We start from the raw sequence: 21,111 nt of genomic DNA, 5'->3' as shown, positions 1-21,111 counted from the left end.
TCCAATCGACTGAAATAGCATACTGGTCGATCGGTTGTGAGCTCCCAAAAGACATGAATACTGGAATTGGAAAAAATACAGTCGGTCGACCGAAATGCCCATTTTTGTAACGAACCTAAACTAAAACCAATTATATATATATATATATATATATAAAAATTCAGCATGACCTCTGCTAAAAAGGGGTCCTACGCCAACCTGCTTAAATGCATAAAAATGCAATGGCCTCTCTTGGACCTTCAAAAATTATCCAACCTATCCCAACACACAATACAAAAAAAAAAAAAAATAATACATCTCCCAAACAACAACATCAACAACCTCCTCAAGATGGCCCATCATCATCATCCCATTCAACATAAAATATTTACATAGTCTCGCTTCCCTTCAAAATACCCACAAGAGTTATAGTTTACAATATATGACCATGGCTTGCAAAATGCATACACTTCACTATGGTTTTGAGACTTTACAAAAGTGTAGCAAATATATAAAAGATAGCAAAAAAATATATTCCTAGTCCTCCTTAAGTTTGTGAAGGGTCTGCGTCTCTTACTTCCTTCCCGAGTCCTGAAAAAATGATCAATGTAATGAGGTGAGCAAATTGCTAGTAGGTGGTACCTAAGACACACCTTTTGTGGCCTTATGAATCCAAATAATGAATAGGAATAGAGGATAGGGGTCATGCTATGCCGGAAAAGAATACAACATAAATTCCAATTTCAAATAAAAATGCCATGCCATGATATGCAATGTCATGTATGTCGCTCCCTATTTTTAAAATTCAAATCCATCACTTTTCAAACTGTTAATATAACCCGTCCTTTGTTGACTCCGCAGCGACACGAGAGAAGGATTGGCTACTGTCCCTGACCCTTGGTACCCCCGCGACATCATTTGGGCCCAGCTAGCTCAACCATGCTAGGGTGTTTCCCCTAGTTCCCTCTAGGTTACATTAACACACCGGCCCTTTGGTAACTCCGTGATGACCGGGTTTTCTCAAAATTTCTCCCCAAAAATCCCTTTCATTTTCATGTCAAAACAATTTCCCTTTTTCGTTCATGCCCAATGCTATGGATGCATGCTACATATTTTCCCAACAGTATGAAAATAGAGGAAATTTTAGCTTCACAATTTAACATGCTTCTTCATAGAAATTTCTAGAAAAATATCATAAATACCATGGCATGGAAATTAACATTTAGCACATAATACTATCAACGCATATAAGTATAGATTTTCTATTACAACAATTATATCATTTTCAAAGAAATTAATTTAAATAAGGCATGTTTCTCATACTATTTAACAAGTTCACATATTTGCATGCTTCATATACATAATTAAGTCATTCAAGGGACAATCTACTCAAATTGATTATACTTGACAATAATTAAAATATGAAAAATTCACGAAAGTATAAGAATATGAGAATTAGAGACCCCTACCTCAAATTAAGCCAAAAACCCCCAAATGGGTCCCAAAATCGGTATCCCTAAAGTGCACTAAAACTGAAATTGCTTATACGGATGTGAAGATCTCACCGTGCTCTTCGAATTGCCGCAAACGGCTTCCAAAAATTCCAAGGGTTGAGGGAGAAATCAAGGTTTGAAATCTTGAAGTGAAGAAAAAGAAAAAATGGAATTTGAGAGGTGAGAGAGAAAGACTAACGGGGCGAGAGAATTGTAAGACCTTTAGTGGTCTCTATTTACACAATTATTTTTGGGCCAATGGAAAGACGACATGTGGCGGGTTCCAATGAGCTTGCCACACTGAATTAGTACTCTAATTCACCAAGAAAAGAAAAGCGTGATATGGAATTATTGGTATGGTCTACTAATAGAGAAGAGGTACATGGCAAGTTCCAATTGGACTTGCCACGCATGAGTGGAACTCTGACAAAATATTCCTTTGGAACATTGAAACTACGTAGTTTCATTTGAAGAGTGATTGGTCTAGATAAAATTCCACCACGTGGAATTACTGATTAAAAGAAAATGGTGAGTCCTAGTAGGACTTACCAACTTTGGATATAATGTCCTAAAAGGTATAAGAAGGTGGCATGGAGTTACTATCATGAGTTCAACCTTATAGGAATATTCAAGTCAAAGATTAACCAACCAATGATTCATCGACACGTGGCGAGTTCTACTGAACTTGCCACGGTAGAGCAATTCTTTTAAAGAGTTGATTTTATTAATGGAAGTCCTATTCTCATAGAAAAATAATTAAATGGATATTCTCTATTTAATTACGAAATCAAGGTTGAGTAAGCAGGACGTGGGGTTGGATTTTCTCCTAAAATCTAGGAGGTTCTCAACAACTACTCTGATTGAATCAAGCAACAAGGAACTGGGGCATTATTTCCATGAGTGTAAAATATATTCCTAAATATATATATTTTATATAGCCCACGATGGAGTAAAGGAGTTGCTATAATTTTGGGACCATGACGCCATAAGCTCTGAACATGGAAGGGAAGTTTCAAGGAAAGAAGTTATAAAGAGTTGTGGACGCCAATCCACGTCAAGAAGAACGCTGAAATTAAGGAGTTCATGGCACTGTGGAGTCTAAGGTCGCAAATGAGAAGGAACATTGGCCATAATTTATAGCATGGATATATATATATATATATATATATATATTTATACATATTATATATATATATATATATATATATCAGATATAATCCATGATGAAGAAATTGCCGAAAGAAGGGGCCACGACATCATGATACAAAGACTAGAATGGAAAGTTTAACTGGAAAGAAGTTACCCAGTGCTCGGAGAACGTGGGTCTGCAAGTAACTGCTATATATATGCATGATGTATATGGAAGTTTTACAGAAATAGGATTCTGCAGAAAGAAAAACCACTAAGGAACGTGGGATGCTTGATTTGTTATCAGTTGAAAGTGGTGGTGTCTCACGCAACTATTACCACTAATTGAAAATGGTTGTCGTGGATTATGGATAATGGGTTTAAAATGATTAAATCATGTCTAAATTGGAGAAGGAATTTGTGGGAGACGGAAGAGGAACATGGAACGTTGGACGTATGTCAATTTGTGAAGAAGACAAGTGGAAATTCATTCCAAAAACCACCCACGATACAAGTTCGTGAAAGACTATTGAACATCAGAGGAAATAAAGGCAAGAAGAAGATAGAAGAAAAGAAGTTTCAACTGCCAAGAGAACATGGGACACTTGGTAGTCTGGAATCTGACCACGTCGAAATCACTGGAGTTGCCACATCAAGCTGCTGCATGCATGAAGAGTTTTATAAATAGAGCACCCAAGGCTAGTTTGCAAACCCTGCCTGCCCAGCAAAAACAACATATCAACACAAGTATCTTTCCTTTCATCTCTCATTTCAACAATGAGTTTGCATTATGTCTAAACCTAGCACTTTGCTAGTACATGTATTTCTATTCCAGCAATGAATATACATCATTTTAAGTTGAGTCCAGCACTTTACTATCTTGTATAGCATTCATTTTATGTGATGAATTCTCATAACACTTGAGTTAAGTCCAACACTCATTTTGCTACTTCCAGCCTAGCACTGTATTTTCATGTCTTTTTCAGTCATGCATTTCAATTATCCTAATTTTCAGTCCTGCACTTTCAATTACTTTAATTTCCAGCCTTGCACCTTCAATACCGTCTTCATTTCCCATTAGCCATAGAATAGTTTGAACTCCTTGTTCAAAGGCAAAAAAAACCCTTTGAAGGTGGTCATTCCAGACCTTTATACAATTGCCTGATCCTTATAACTTTCCAACTGGATAATCGTTCGGATTTCTACTTTGGAACTATTGTAGTTCCTGGCATGCTCGTAACTCACCCTCCTCTTCACACTTCGAAAGGACCACGGTTTTCAGGAGCCGAACATATTGGCACGCCCGGCGGGACCTCTAGACAGATTGTTCAATGGCCGGTGGAAGAAGGCAAGGCAAGTTTGTCCAAGACCCTGCCGAAATTAGAGAGTTGTAAGCCGGTGAACTTCCAGCTAAAGGTTCATAATTTGCACTTGACGAAAGTGACAAGGTGGAAAAGTTTGCCCAAACAATGGCAAATGGACCTATCATGGACAACATCCGTATGATAGCCATGCAACAAGATAAGTTTACGCAAGACCAAGCAAGAGTCGCCCAAGACTTAGCCAGAGTTGCGCAAGACCAATCTAAGGCTAGTCAGGATCATATAAAAGCTACTCTAGCTAATGAGCGGAAGCTAGAAGAAAGAGAAGACCGAATCTCTGAAAGGTTCGAGTCAATGTTAGAACGGACCCTTGGAAGCTCGAACCAAGGTTTGGCCCCTCGGCCAAACAATTCTGAAAGGACCCAACAGTCAGCTTTCCAACTCAGTAGGCCGGCTACTTTTGTTGAAGGCAGTGCCTCTCAATAACATGGAAGTTCACTTCTTCTAACTTTGTAGCAAATGCAATCCCTTCCAATGGCACAGTAGTACATTCCAGTTGCACCTGTGACATCTTCTGTGGCACAGATGACCATTCCACAATCAGTGCCCATGACAGCCACTCAGCAAGTTCAGAACTTTCCAACTATGGCATTCCTACAGCGGATATGGCATGCACAGCCTGGCCAACCATGGCCATACCATATTCCTCAAGAATAGCAGAATGTTCCACCTGTGAACTGTGATGACCTTGTGGGTGGGTGTGCCATGGGCGGGTGCAAGAGACACTGTCAAACTATCACACTGGCGAGCTACGGGTGCACAAAGGTGAAGTGCTTATATGTAAGTGTGTCACCTCTAATTGGTATGAGGCCTTTTGAGGTGAAGCCCAAGAGTAAAACCGTGCGGGCTCAGGCCCAAAGCGGACAATATCATACCATGTGGTGGAGTGGGTTGTTACAAATGTTATCAGAGCCTAACCCAGTTGGAAGTGTGCCGACAAGGACGTCAGGCCTCCAAGGGGGGTGGATTGTGAAAACCTTGTGGGCAGGTGTGTCGTGGGCGGGTACGAGAGACACTGTCAGGCTACCACACTGGTGAGTTACGGGTGCACAGTCCCACATCGCCTGGGTAAAAGAAAGGTGAAATACTTATATGTAAGTGCATCATTTCCAATTGGTATGAGGCCTTTTGGGGTGAAGCCCAAGAGCAAAACCGTGCGGGCTTAGGCCCAAAACGGATAATATCTTACCATGTGGTGGAGTGGGTCGTTAAAAATGGTATCAGAGCCTGACCCAGCCGGAAGTGTGCCGACGGGGACGTCGGGCTTCCAAGGGGGGTGGATTGTGATGATCTTGTGGGCGGGTGTGCCATGGGCAGGTGCAAGAGACATTGTCAGACTATCACACTGGCGAGCTACGGGTGCACAAAAGTGAAGTGCTTATATGTAAGTGTGTCACCTCCAATTGGTATAAGGCCTTTTGGGGTGAAGCCTAAGAGTAAAACCGTGCTGGCTCAGACCCAAAGCGGACAATATCATACCATGTGGTGGAGTGGGTCGTTACATGAACTTTCAGCCAGCCGCACCTGCACCTCCAAGGCCATATGTGGCCATGCCGATGGCTGTTGGGGGGCAACCTTTTCCAAGGGAGCCACTTCCGGACCAAGGAGGAAGAAACCATTGGAGGAATAACCCTTTTAACGCCAACCCACTACCGATGGTAGGTGGGGGGCATCAAGGGGTTAACTAACCTCAAGTGAGGCTAGATAATAACTTTCCACAACCCATGGCACTTGATAGAGGCCAATTTACAGAATTCCTCCAACAGGAATTTGGCCTAACTCGAAGGGGTGGAAGACTAGCTAATAGAAAGCCCTATCCAGAGTTCAATGACGAAGTTGAATATCCAAGGAATTTTAGAATAGCAAAATTCACGACATTCAATGGAGAGGGCGAACAGTCTACATTGGAATCTATTAGCCGTTTTACTATCCAATGTGGAGAAGTAGCTGGCAATCTATGGTTGAAGGTATGCTTGTTTCCAAATACATTAATCGGCTATGCTTTCAGGTGGTATTCCAACTTGCCAGCCAACTCCATCCAAAGTTGGCAACAATTTGAGGACTTGTTCCATACTCAGTTTTATAGTACCGAGCCTGAGGTGTCCATGGCAGATCTTTCCAGACTTCATCAGCTACTTGGAGATTCGGTGATCAGTTTCCTTTCCAGATTCAAAAGGGCTAAACACAAATGCAATTTGTCCTTGCCACTAGAAGAGTATATTAAAATGACTGTCAATGGCTTAGAATTCGAGCTTCATAAAAAATTTGAAGGAGTACATTTCCATGATTTATTTGATTTGGCCAATAGAGTGGCTAAGTACGAAGACCTCCATCACAAAGAACAAGACCGTAAGTCTTCTTCCAAGGGTACTTACTATCGTGATCTTAGCTATGAGGTGTTTGCCACTGAAACAGAGGGAGATTTGGAAGTTAATATAGCCGAGCTCAACATAAAAAAGGTCTATACTTGTGAGGCTTTGGCAAAACCAAAATCATCCATGGCCAACTTGCAGGCCGCCTCTAGTTCCAAGTGGAGGGGGGCAGACCCTTCCAGGAGTTACTCGTTTGATATTTCCAAAGCCGAGCAAATTTTTTATTTGTTCATAGTTGACAAACAACTAATCTTCACAGCAAGCCACAAGATGTTAAAAATTTCTAAAATGGCCGAAAAAAAGTATTGCAAATTCCACAATGTGTGGAGCCATTCCACTAATAATTGTGTAGTTTTTCTTAATATTATGCAGAAAACAATTGAAGATGGGAGGCTGAAGTTTCTAGAAAAATCAGAGGTGATGGGTATTGATGGAAATCCTTTCCCTAAGGTCATTGTAACAAACATTGTTTCTATGGTTCTGGAACATCCTAAGAAGAAGGTGGATTTGACAGGTCTAGTGGACAGTGGAAAGCTGGAAATTCCTAAGGCAGCAGCATCCATGGAGAAAACAGTGGCTAAGTTGGAAAGACAACTCCGAGAGGCTCAGATTGCCTTAATCCAGCAAGGTTGTTGCCCCAAGTGTAAAATTCAGAATAAAGGTTGCCATAGAGATTTTCCAAAAAAGAAACAGAAGGAGAAGCTTTCTAATGACGACCGAGGTCAGAAAAGGAAGATCCATGACTAGCTAACTTTCTAAAAGGTGGAAAACACAGTTACTGTAACTAGTCCAGAGAAGGAAAGCTGAGTCTATACAGAAAGAAAGGCAGCAGAAAGGAGACCATAATTCATTCTAAGGAGTTTGGAAAGAGTAGGGTTCCTAATGAGGCAAGGCCTCGTCCTAGCAGATGGTATGAAAGCAGCAAATGGTATGGCAGAACCTCTGAAGGTGACAGTTATTCTAGGCCAAAACTGGCTTCAGAAGTATGGATCAAAAAGGGTAATGAGCATCTCCGTCCAAGAATGGTTAAGCCTCTTACCTCGGAAAATGAGAGGTGGAAAATGCTTAATTATCCCAAGTTTCCTGTTCATGATGATTCCTATTTAACTCACACACAAAAGCGAAGGCAGCAAAGGAAAAGGGCTGACAGAAGGAGGTTATGGGAAAAAGACCATGGTTGGACCAACGAGCCAAAGAAGAATACCATGCCTTCAGATTTATCAGAACTTCCAGCTAAAGGAAAGGAAAGAGATCCTGATGACTTGCTAGACCTGGATTCAGAAGTTGGAAATTCCTTGAAGACAGATAGCCCTCCTACAAAGGAGGAAACATATTTGGAAATCTCCAACAATTCCAGCAGCAGCAAGAAAATTTGTTTTGGCAGCCTTCCGGGTGAGTTTACTTGCAATATGGTAATGGTTCTTCCTTTAGTTTTTGAGCCACATCCAAACCTGTAATACCCCTAATTTTAAAAGGGTATTTCCTAGTATTTAATTTATTATTTAATTGCATTTTATTTGATTATGTGTTGTTTTATTTGATTATTTGATTATTTGCTTAATTGTATATTGTGGTGATTATTGAATTAGTTGTATGATTTGAATTTATTATATTATTTGTATTATTTGACTCATTTAAATTAAGTTAATTGCTTTATTAATATGTAACTGTTTGACTGTTTGGATTAAATTAAAATTAATGGTTGTATTCAGTAATTGGGTCGCCTTAACTGTTTTAATTAATTTAATTATTTAATTGATTTATTTAATTAGTTCACTGTTTATTTATTTTATTTATCGTAACTTAGGGTTTTAGGATTCAGCATGGCCGACTTATAGTTAGAATTGGAATAGGGTTTTGGTTAATTGAAGCCTATAAATACTATAGTATATGTCGACTTCGGGTTTTATAACAGAAAACTTAATTCTGTAAACCACAAGTATATAATCCCTATTCCCGTAGTGAAAGAAACAGAGAGTTACAGAGAGAGATAGGAGAGGAAGGCTAGGTTGGACCAAGGAGGAAGGAGAGGTTGCTCATAGGTGAAACCAATAGCAACAGAGGTGGAACTACGGTCTAGGACATTAACGGAACATTCAGAGACGGTAGAATTAGAGTTTCAAATCTGAAACTGAAGGCAAGTTCTTTTCTTTCTCCTTCCCATTGGCTTGTGTTCTGTGCACCTAGATAGTATCTAGGAGATTAATTGGACATTAATTGAACTATGCATGACCATTTTATGTTATACTTGATTATCTGTTATTGGTGAAATTTAATTTGAAATCATTCTGTCACGTATAGTTTTGTATCGTCTCTGTTTTGGCATAAAACGGGCCACTATTTTAATTTTGTTTTGAATCTTACTGCATCAAACCAAAGTCTAAATTAATACTAGATGTAATTTAAGGTCTGTAAGTTCAATATAGAGGAAGAACAATAAGGTTGGACTGGCCGGAGACGGAGAGGATGAACTGAAATGGAGCAAAAGAAGACCGAAAGCTCTCAGAAGAAGTGAGAGCCGGCTCCATAGAAGTGGGAACCGGCTCCCACCAATGTAGAGCTAGCTCCAAGGACCTTGGAGCCGGCTCCAGGTTAAAAGAGCCTACTCCCAAGAATTGGAGTAGGCTCCCTCTTCAATTTTACATTCTGATATTTTTTTGTTTTTTGTATTTTACGAACTGTTTGTTACTGTTTGGAGCATGGAAATTATTCTGGGACTGTACAGAGTGATTAGGAAGATGGTTTTGGGTATCATTAAGACTTTAAATTAATTAAAATTCAGTGCTAAGTACTTGGAACAAATAGTATCAAATTAGTATAATTGTTTTAGACTGTTATCAGATGAAAGAGATTAATTGCTTAAATTAAATTTTAGCAATTTAATGAGAAACACCATGATTATAAAACTTGTTCCAAATGCATTATAGGGTCATTTATGTATTGAATGTGATCTATGCATGCTTTGGAGGCTAATTGTTGAAATCTTAATATTTTTCTGCAATTACATGGATTATGGCTTGGATTTTAATTGCTAGAATATTAATTATCGTCTCTGCAATTATTTGGGTATTAGTTTGGTCTGTAAATTACCATCTACAGATTTGCTTTGTTCTATACATGCTTTAGGATATTAATTGTCGAAATATTAAACTTTTTTCTGCAATTACTTGGATTCCCATTGGATTTTAATTGCTAGAATATTAATTATCGTCTCTGCAATTATTTGGATATTAGTTTAGACTGTAAATTACTCAGTATGATTTATATGTTGTAATTTACATGGATATAGAGGATTGTGTGCATCGGTATAGAACGGTGGCACACTAGGGACGGCTTGGCTTCAAAACACTAAGACCTAACTTATCGGATTAATGGAATGGATTGTAAACTGTTGAATCTTAAATTGTGTATAAGTCAGATCAACTGACTAAGTTGAGTGACTTCCTGGATTAGTTGGTTGTGGTCAAGTCATATCTTTAACTTATAGGATTACTCTGGATTCAGACGGACTTTAGATATATGATTATGGTACCATGAGATGAGCTTGAGTCTCAGGCTTGTTGGTTAGGGTGCGTATATGCAGTGGGTGCGTAGCTAGATATAGTAGGTAGGTGTACCTTGTTAGGTCTAGGTACTCATGCCCACCTTTGGGTGAATTTTCGCATGTTGCCTTCTATTCAGGTTGAGACCCCTATTATAGTCCAGTGAGTGTCCTTAGTATGGATATATATATACGTATAGACTAGATAGCTATTGTGAGGATATCTAGGGTGTATCTGCGTATCAAGTCACTATATGGATTGCAGTTAGATTAGAACTTGTTTGTGGGCCTGACCCACTCCTTTATTCTTTTTAGATACAGGACGGTTCCAGCCTTAGAGCTTGATCGTGCTGGTTGAGGATAGTTTCTCATTCATCGGATTACATAGGACTTCTCTTTATGATCTAGCTTAGTTTTATTTTCTAGTTCAGTTGACATTTTTATTTAGGGGTCCACTAGATGGATTCTCAAGTTGTACTCATGAAGGTTTTGGATTTGAAGTATTATTATACAGTTTTATTTGGAGGATTTTATATTTCTTAATTCTTTCAGCTTTGTAATTTAAATTCGTAAATCTTTATATTCTGTGTTCGCTTTAAAATACTTTAATTGTTTGATATTTCCCTCGGGTTTGGGCTTGGGTCTGATCAACCCATGTCTCGGATCCGAGGGTATCACAAAACCAGTTAACTTCAATGGAAGGAGATGTAGTAGACACGAGTCTTCCCTTGGAAAGCCTTGGACAGTCTAATTCTGAGCCATTTGAAATGGAACTAAATAAGGGTATCCATAGAGAAGAAGTTTTCAAAGATGAAGCTTAGCATTTCTAGAAATTAAAAGGGGTTGTAATTGAAGAAAACAGCCCCACGAAGCCAAAGAAAATTGTTTTAGAAAAGCCATCATATGGTATGACTCAGCAACTCAAACCTCTGTATATTAGGGTACTGGTGGAAGGAAGGCCTTTGGTAAGAATTTTGGTAGATAATGGTTCAGTACTGAATGTTGTTCCAGTCAATGTCATGCGTATGCTTGGAAATTCGCTCGAAGACATCATCCCAACTGATGTATCCATTAGTGGATTCACGGGAGGAGTAGTAAAGACACAAGGGATTCTACTATTGGAATTAACGATGGGAGATAGAACTTCCATCACAGCCTTTTTTGTCATTAAGTCCACAACGGCCTATAACTTGCTTTTAGGCCGTGAATGGATTCACCTAAATTTTTGTATTCCATCCTCACTCCATTAAATGCTGATATTTTGGAATGGAGATGAGGTAAAAGTGGTGGAGGCAGATAATCGGCCATTTGTGGGAAGGGTTTACCATGCAAATGCTTAGATATATAGTGAAGAATACGTTCCAATTAGATTTATTGGAAAGGAAAGCAAGGGCCATCCAAGGAAGGCCACCATGAGAAGAACTCTCACCGAAAAGGATATAAGGGACCTTTTCCAAGGAACACCAAGGCCAACAATTTTACCTAAGGTCGGTGTTCAATGCTACATTTCAAATAAAAGTTTTATGGAAGAAAAGCCTAAGGAAGATATGATACTTGGTCAGGCAGTTAATTACTGCCTTATCAGGTTGAAAGCATATCTGGCCAAACTATGTCTGGAAAGGACTACAGCTGCCAGTACCTCATTTTTTACCAATATTTTAGGGATTATGGACGATACTGAAGACAAGTTGGATGCTATCCAATTGACAGACTTGAAGGCAGCACCAACGAAACTTGATGATCTTAAGGCCGAAGTGCAAGATCCACTTTTGGAAGTTAATCTTGGAATGGAGCAAGACCCTAGGCCTACTTACATCAGTAAGCTTTTGGAACCAACCTTTAGATAAAAATTAATTTCCTTACTTTATGAGTACAAAGATTGCTTTGTATGGACGTATGAGGAAATGCCAGGACTTTCCAGAAAGCTGGTAGAGCATAAATTTCCAATCAAAGAAGGTTTCAAGCCTTTCAAGCAGCCTCCAAGAAGGATGTCCAAAGAAGAGATAGAAAGTGTAATGATCCGGTGACTTCCTTTCATTTTTCCTGAAATTTTATGGATAAATTTTTTTCGTTTAATTCTCTTTTCTGATATCTGTTTCTCGTTGTTTAGTGTTATATTGAGTGCTCAGAATTGGCTTCTGAGACTCTTTCGTGTGGATTGACAACTTCCTTTGAGGACCGAGTCATTTCCGTATTTTCACTTTTCAGGACACTATTCACTTTTGTCCTTTTCCCTATTCTGTCTTTTCCCCGTTTGCCAGTTTTTGGCACAACCTCACTTTTCATGCTCGGAATTGGTTTTTGACTTCACGTGTCTTCATTTTCAGTGGTTTTCTCGAAATACGTATCTTTACTTTTATAAGAAAGTACTCTGGTTGCTTCCGGTGTCCATAGGGGCATGGATGCACAATTCCTTGGAATTATTTTCTTTTCTGGGGGTGTTTTTTGTAAATATCTTTTGAAGATATTTTATTTCAGGGGTATCTAAGAAAATATCTTTTGGAAGATATTTTCATTCTGGGGCAGTTTCGCAGTTAACCCTTTTTTTAGGGGCCATTGTGCAATTAACAAAAGTTATTGCAAAATATTTCGTTTGGAGCCTGAATCCTCATACAGGATTCATTTTCTCTTTTCGTTGACTTGTAAATTCATAGAATTTCCTTCTGGTCGTTTTTCTCCAGTTTCAGAGTTTCTGGACCTAGTTGCCGCTGAACTTGTTCGGGGCATAACTCTCTGCTCGGGATTCAGTTTTCGATGCCATTTCTTCCATTGTTCATGTTTTCTTATTTTGAATCTTTTTTGTTCACAGAGTTTTTCCGTTTGAGCGCATTTGCTCAAAATTTACTTTTCCAGACCCGGCGGGGCCCTTTCGGGGCATTTTTAGGATTTTTCTATAAATAGGGGATTTAAAGAAGAAAATTCAGATTTTGTTCATCTTCTCCACTCTCTTGGCCGGCAGCCATGGGAGCTCCTTGGCTGCCACTCTTTCTCCTTCTCCTCCACTTGATTTCCTTGGTAGAAATTCTTCGGCCTTTACATTTATTGTTCCCCTCGACGTGTTCTACCATTCCCCCTTATTAGAATCCATTTCTGACCATTTCTTGAGTTTGGGTTTGAGGTCAAGTTGTGATTTTCATGGGGCTTCCTTTGGATTCATGTAGATCGTGTTGTCCCCGACAAAACCTAGGAGTTTTGGCAGATTCGGAACACTTTTTTTCGGTGGGCTTTTGAGATTTTCATCTCAAATTGAGGTAGGGGGTGTTATAGGTTTAATTCTTGTTATATAACATGCTATTAATGCTTATAAAACTTGTTTACATGCTTAAATATGAAATCTAGAGATTTTATTATTTATTTTTCTTGTATTGGATTTGATTTTCCCGGTTGTTCATGGCTTGTTTTAAACATGTAGCATGGTAATATAATACTCTATAATATGGTCATTGACATATATTAAATTGAGAGAATTTGAACAAGTATTAAAGATTTTATTTAATATTTATCTTGAATAAATATTTAATTCACATGGCCTTAGCTAGCTTGAAAACAATATGTGTTAGCATATTATCTTAGACTTTAATTCACTCTTCAACATAGGTAAGTTTTAGAGTAATAGGAGTTGTTTTGAAATCTAGTAATATTTAATTAATTTGATTAATTAATTTATTCCGGGTGTACTATTCACCCCATTGGAATTCCGACTTGACATTCTTTATATGCATGCTATATGGTTTCACATATATTAAATCTAGAATATTTGGTTAGGTTTTGAAATCTATCATTTATTATTTTTCTAGTATTAAAGTTTAATGCTCATAGCCATTCATTGCATGGAATTCACTTGTATCGTGTTTTTAAATCATGTCATGGTATGTTGTATAACATATTTAAATTTGAGATCATTTGGATGAATTTCAAAACTTAGAGATTTTAATTAAGTGTAATAATTAAAATCCATTCAATAGCTCATTGGCCTTGATCAAGTTTCTAACTTGGAATTCATACTTTTCGTGATAAATTCCTTCACATGTGTATCAAATTGAGAATAATCGGATAAGTTTGAAACTTATATTCATTTACTTCCTTTGTATGGAACTTAATTCACATGGTTATGTCTTGCATGAAATGGACTTGTAACTTGACATTGAACTTGACCTTGATATGATCCTTGACACACCTTGTTCATAGAACATTTGGACTTGCCTTGTAATCATGATAATTTAATCCCTTAGGTTGATTAAATTTTCCTTTTTATGCTTCCATCGGTTTAATCATGACCCCTTGTATCTAGGTTTCATTAATATATTTAATGAACATGCACACTTGTCTTGGAATGATTTAATTACTCATATGTTGCTTAGAAAATAATTGAATTATGTATCTTATACTTGTAGTATATTTACTTCAATGAACTCCATGTGCTATATATCTTGGATGTTGTCATATAGTTGCATACTATGATTTCTTGTCATCTCATATGCCATGATAGTTGATGAACTAGGGGCATGACTTGCATGCTCCAAAATCTTGGTTGTGCATGAAATGTGGTTAATGTATTTATTGTATTTGATACAATCTTGATTTGCATAACTCGTTGATTTTGGGACTTGGGATATCAATCAAGAATTGACATGGATAGGACTTGGTTCTAGTATGGGGGAATGTCCTCCTACAACTATAGTACACACTAGGGGAAAGGTACCCATGGGTTAGTAGCCCTAAAGTGATCTCAAGAGTACAGTTTTAATCCGGGTGATATCCGAGTTTCCACATTGGTTGATTTCATTTTTTAAATTTCAAGTTGCTATTCCTTGACGATTTAAACTTGTCATGTTATGTGAAATGCTCCAATCTTGTTTCATTGCATAGATATTATGCCTCATTCGTGATTTCAAGTATACTCCTTGTCATGTTAATTGCATCGATAATGTAATTCTTGTTAACATATGTCCGAGCATACTTATTGTCATGTTATATGGAATGTTCCATCCTTGTATACTTGCATAGGTATTATGCCTTGTTCTTGATTCCGTGTATAATTCTCATCGTGTTAATTGGTTTAATTCCAATCATGTTAATTGCATCGATAATGTAATTCTCATTAATTTATATTTGAGTAATTTTCTTGTCGTGCTTTATAAAATATCTCTACCTTGCTGCATTGCATAGATTTTGTGCATTATCTTTGACTTCGTGTATTCTTCTTTTCGTGTTAAATCGGTATGTCCCAATCATGTAAATTGCATTGATAATGTGATCCTTATCATGTTGCTATCTTACTGGTTATATTCATTGGATTATCCCGATCTTGATTTGTTTCATACATGTTTATGTATCCTGATTCTTGTTGCTTATACTCTAGGGTAGCTTAGGATGCTCCCTGAGTCTCCTCTTGACATAGACGTTAGGTGACATGAGCCCTTTGACATGCTTCACCATAAGGTGATATAATCGTAAAACGCTAGGTCGATGCATGCTCATCTCCTACAAGTAGCTTTATGTTGCTCACCCCTACGTTACTAGGGCATATTTCAGGTACAGGACTTAAAATTTGAAGATTTCATTGCCTTGGATGATTTGTAGCTTCTTATGACAAAACTTGTATTCTTTGATTCCATATATGTAAAGTGTGCATAAGCACACTCTTTTCATTGTATTCAACATGTATAAGATGTGGCCGGAGGCTAATATCATGTATTATGTATTTTATACACTTTCACTTTCAAAGTCATTGTGAAAACCTTGAAAAATCAATAGTCTTTGTTTCATAACTTTTGCATCGGGCATGGGAATTGCATTCTTTCTTTTTCACAGGGTTTCTATGATCACGTACGAGGTGTGGCCAAAAGCCAAACACTATTTCACTCTAGGTCTTGCATAAGTAGTTTCATTTATTCCATTTTTAGGCATTTTTGGCCATTGAGAGGTCATATTTTGCATTCTTGACATTTTGAGGTCGTGGACCATTGGGACGCGTTTTAAATGTCTTTTTACGTTCGCGGGCATGTCCACATTTCACAAAACCCTTAAATTTCAACTTTTGACCTATTTTTAGGCAATTTTCATGAATTTTCATGAAAATTCATGCATGAGAGTTTCATTTGAGCTCCTCCTTGTTTTGGTTTGTTTTAGATGTTTGAACGGGCCTAGAAAGTGTTTTGAAACATGTCCGGATCATGTAGAAGGCTTAGATAGCCTTAGAGACAGACCATGCATCACACACACACACATTGCAGTAGCTTTTCTGAGCTGCAACAGATGTGTCGACCGGCTGATGAAGCTCCACCGGTTGACCGACGATTCCCTCGAGACCATTCCTGTAGCCTTTTTAGGAAAAACCTTGTTTCGGCCAGCTAATGATTGGGGTTTGGCCGACCGACGGTTGAGTTACGGCTGGCTGATGGTTACATTTCAGTCGACCGATCCTCCCTGGAACTTCTCATTTCAGTTTTTCCTTGGTCAGCTTTGTTGCACTGATTTCAGAAGGTCATATCTTGTTCGTTTTCAATCCAAATTTGGTCATTCTTGATTCTAAGTTCAAGAGCTCGGAGTTAGCTATCCAATGGTACCAACCACACATCATAACTCCATATATGATGAGAGTTATTCCAGTTTTAGTAAGATAGGTTCTTGGAAATCCTTAAACGGCGAAGGCCACCTTGTTTTAAATTCATATCTTGTCCGTTCGAACTCAGAATTAGGTGATTCTTGGGTCTAACCTTGTTCATTTTTCATTGTCTTTCTAATGGTGTGCTCAGTGGCACCCATTTCAATTTAGAAATGACCATTTTGCCATTGGTTCATTTCTTTTCGGATTAGGCATTCTTGCTTCATTTGTTTGGCACATATGAGTTTAGTGGCTTTATGGGGAGTCACTTCAATGCCTTAGGGATGACGTACATCTTTTGAGGCCATTCCAATTCTTTTGCTTCCGCATCTTGGATCTGGCTCGGGTCATCACAGGACACGCTGGGTTGAAAAATCCAGGGTCGTCATAGAAAGGCTACACAAGGCTGGTTTTATAAGAACTACCAGGTATGTTGACTGGATTTCCAACATAGTTCCAGTTATTAAGAAGAATGGCAAGCTAAGGGTATGTGTGGATTTCGGAACATCAATCTTGTAACTCCAAAAGATGAATACCCCATGCTTGTTGTTGACCAGTTAGTAGATTCTGCTGCCAAGAATGAAATTCTTTCATTTATGGATGGGCATTCTGGGTACAACTAGATTTATATTGCGGAAAAAGACATTGGTAAGACGACTTTCAGATGTTCAGGATCCATTGGAACCTTTGAATGGGTTGGCATGTCATTTGGGTTAAAGAATGCTGGAGCAACATATCAAAGGGCTATGAAAGCCATTTTTCATGACATAATCGACCATTTCTTGGAAGTTTATATTGATGATGTAGTCATCAAATCCTCGGCTAAAGTTCAATATCTCCATAATTTGGAGATGGCTTTTGAAAAGATGAGGCAACACAAGTTGAAGATGAACCCCTTGAAGTGTGCTTTTGGGGTTTTAGCTGAAAATTTCCTGGGTTTCCTAGTCCATCAAAGAGGTATTGAAATAGACTAGAATAAAGCAAAGGCAATTATTGAAGCAAAGCCACCGGCCATTAAGAAAGAACTACAAAGATTTCTTGGCCAGGTTGGATATTTGAGGAGATTCATTGCCAATAATGCTGGAAAGACTCATGCTTTCTCCCCATTGTTGAAATTGAAAGGTGCTAAGAAATTCAAGTGGACGAAACAGCAAGCCTTTGAAGGTTTGAAAAACTACTTGGCCAACCCTCCAGTGATGATGCCTCTAATCAAGAAGCGGCCTTTAAGATTATACTTATCGGCCGCTGATGAATCCATTAAAACTCTTTTAGCGTAGAACAATGAATGGGGAAAGGAGCAAACCATCTATTATCTAAGTATAGTGCTCACTCCAGTGGAATATAGGTACACTTTCATTGAAAAGTTGTGTCTTTCCTTATATTACGCGGCTATGAAGTTGAGAACCTATATGTTGCCAGTGGCCGTGTATATCATTTCTCAAACAGATTTGATTAATTATATACTTTCGAGGCCTTAGATCACTGGATGTATTGGAAAATGGTCATTGGCCTTAATGGAATTCTTTTTCAAGTACATTCCACAAAAGACAGTTAAAGGAAGGGCAATGGCAGAATTTCTAGCAGATCACCTTTCTACCAAGATAGATTCAGAAGTATGTGACGAGGTGGATAATCTCTACCTTGACTATACATCTTGGACTCTCATGTTTAATGGGTCAAGCACTCATGATGGAGGAGGAGCTAGAATAGTTATCACTTCACCAAAAGAAAGGAAAACCACATTTTCTTTCTTCTTGGATTTCAAGTGTACAAACAACCAAGCTGAGTATGAGGCACTAATTATTGGGTTAGAAATCCTGCTAGAGCTAAAGGTGGATAAGGTCCAGATTATTGGAGATTCCAACTTGATAGTTAGCCAACTTTCTGAAGAATATAGATATCTCAACTGTCATTTGAGGCCTTTCCATTCTTTGGCCTTGGAATTACTTTACCAATTTGATGATTTCCAACTCAAATATTGGCCAAGGCATTTGAACACGGAGGCTGATGATTTGGCACAACTAGCCTCCCGAGTGAAAGTCCCACTAGGAATTAAAAGAAGGACTCTCCCTTCTATAGAGTCACGGTATGAGATGACAGGTCATTTCCAAGCTGATAAGCCAGAAAGAATCAAACCTGCCAAGAAGACATGGAAGATTTTCAATGTTGATATAGATGAATTAGACTTGGATGATTGGAGAGCACCAATTATTCATTTCTTGCAAGATCCTAGTGCCAATATGGACAAGAGGATTCAGCTTTTGGCACCTTATTACATTTTGATTGATGGAGATCTCTATAAAAAGAGTAAAGAAAATGGTCTCTTGCTAAGATGCCTTAGCAGGAACGAGTCCATGAGAATAATGGTAGAATCACACCTTGGAATATGTGGAGTATATCAAGCTAGAATCAAAATGAGATGGCTTCTTAGAAGGTATGATTATTATTGGAAAAACATTTTGAAAGATTGCAAAGAGTTTGCAAAGACTTGTATTGCATGTCAGGAATATGGCCCGGTCCAAAGGGTTCCAGCAATAAATATGCAGCCAATAGTAAAAATATGGCCATTTAGAGGGTGGGCTTTGGACTTTATTGGAAAGTTAAGACCACCATCTGTAGATGGCCATACTTATATGGTAGTTACAACAGATTATTTCATAAAATGGGTGGAGGCCATTCCATTAAAGACTTGTGAGCAATCAACAGTTATTAATTTCATCAAGAAGCACATTATACACAGGTTTGGAATTCCAGAGACTCTCACCACAGATAGAAGCCTTTCCTTTGTGGGAAGTGAGGTTATTGATTATTGTGCTGAATGTGGCGTTGTTGTATCTCTCACAATCAAATGATTTTGTATAGGATAGTTTTACGTAGAGAGGATATCGAACCCAAAAAGAGATAGAATTTGTATTAGCCTTTAAATTAATTTCATGGTTGACAGATAACTTGGTTGGAGAATTTGTTAGTTGTCACAGTTTTACAAACTAAAATTATAACACAATATTAAATAAAAGCAAAGTAAATAAATTGAGTGATCAGAGAGAAAATGTCTTAGGGTTTTGACTTCACCACAACCATCATATTGTGGTTAATTATACTAACTCTGGGAATTTAACAATGATATTTTTCAAAAGAATTGAACTCAATAACATTTGTTTAATTTGGGTTTTAAAGAAAGATGTTTTACAAGATTAGCTAACTATAACCTATTTGCGGTTAGCGTGGACTATCCACCTACTTACTCTACCTACTTTAACTACTTTGCAAATGAACCACATTTCCTAAGCATAGATTATGAAAACATTCCATTGTAAAAAACATTAAAGTACCATTATATGACCTCTATTCTTGTGTCCGTCAGGGCTTCACCAGATACCGCACAACAAGATAATTTGGGAATGGAGAACAAACTATTACATCTAAGACAAGAGAATAACAGTTTATAATCTATTAAAGCATGAAAACTACTTGAGTTGTCTCAAGTGCTCAGAGTCATATAATCAAGAAAATACATGTATTAAAATTAATCCCAGAGTTAAAACAATCAATCCATAGTATTTAGGTTGGGTTACATCAAGTGCCCTAAGAAAGGGTTTAGCTACTTATGATGAGACTGGATAGCATCTGTGTTGAGTTCATCTCCATCGTTATGGACTGCACTTCTCTCCTCAGAATCTGCACTTCTAAGGTTGTAGGAACCCTAAAAGCCACCACACCTTCAGCCTTCTGAATAACACCGTAAAAAATATTGAAATTTCAGACCCCATCTATCAAGGCTTACGCCTTCTTTTATAGAAGAAAATATGTATTTGGTGGGCTTTTAGGTCTTCTGGCCCAACTGGGATGAGATACGGCTGGTAAAGAGAGGAATCCCGCAGCTTTTAATCTGATATGTCATGGAAGGCTTGTAATACCCCTAATTTTCAAAAGGATAAAATGGGTATTTAATTTTGATTTGTATTGCATTTTTATTTAATTATGTGATTTAGGTGTTTTGTTTCTTTAATTGATTAATGGTGAATTTGTTTTATGTGTATTTGCTTAATTGATTATTTGTGTGTATTTAAATTAATTGTTAATTAGAAATTGTTTTAATTTAATTGTTTATGTGTTTTGAATGATTTAGTTAATTATATTTATTTATTTGTTTTTCTTTGTTTATTTTTTTTAAATGTCATTATTTAATTATTTATTTAATTGTAATGGATGTAACTATTTGGTCATTCGTTAATACAGTGTTTGCGTATATTTAAGTTTAGGGTTTTAATTTATGTAATTAGGATAGCCGACATATGAGTAGGCTGGGATTAGGATTAGGGTTTTACATGAGTCTATATATATAGAACAGTATGTGTCTGCAAAGGTTTAGAGAAACCTTATTCACGTAAGAATCTGGAGAGGTAAAACAGGGGGAAACTTGAGAGAGAACAGAGAGAGACTTGATCGAGACATATAGAGGCTCAAGGAGGAAGAAAGGGAGTTGCTTCTAGATGGAACCAAGAAGCAATAGAGGAAGGGAACAGTGATCAGAGGAGGAATACAGTCTTGGGGGTTGCTGGAATTTAGAGGCGACGTTGTAAGGTTTCAAATCGAAACCTAAAGGCAA

General features: G+C 37.8%; 1 protein-coding gene across 1 annotated transcript; it reads left to right on the top strand.

The window, feature by feature from the left end:
• The first annotated feature begins 18,016 nt into the window (after positions 1-18,016).
• LOC132309660 (uncharacterized) lies at positions 18,017-19,354 on the top strand. Its single transcript, XM_059807948.1, has one exon. The coding sequence runs from the start codon at positions 18,017-18,019 to the stop codon at positions 19,352-19,354; it is 1,338 nt and encodes a 445-aa protein (XP_059663931.1).
• The last annotated feature ends 1,757 nt before the right edge of the window (positions 19,355-21,111 follow it).

This window comes from Cornus florida, unplaced genomic scaffold (genome assembly GCF_030987335.1).
Source record: "Cornus florida cultivar Cherokee Brave unplaced genomic scaffold, ASM3098733v1 CherokeeBrave_3.0.0_Hap2_Chr05, whole genome shotgun sequence".
Classification (NCBI taxonomy): Eukaryota; Viridiplantae; Streptophyta; class Magnoliopsida; order Cornales; family Cornaceae; genus Cornus; species Cornus florida.
Note: the sequence above shows the minus strand (reverse complement) of the source record. Positions and strands in the feature narration are given on the sequence as shown.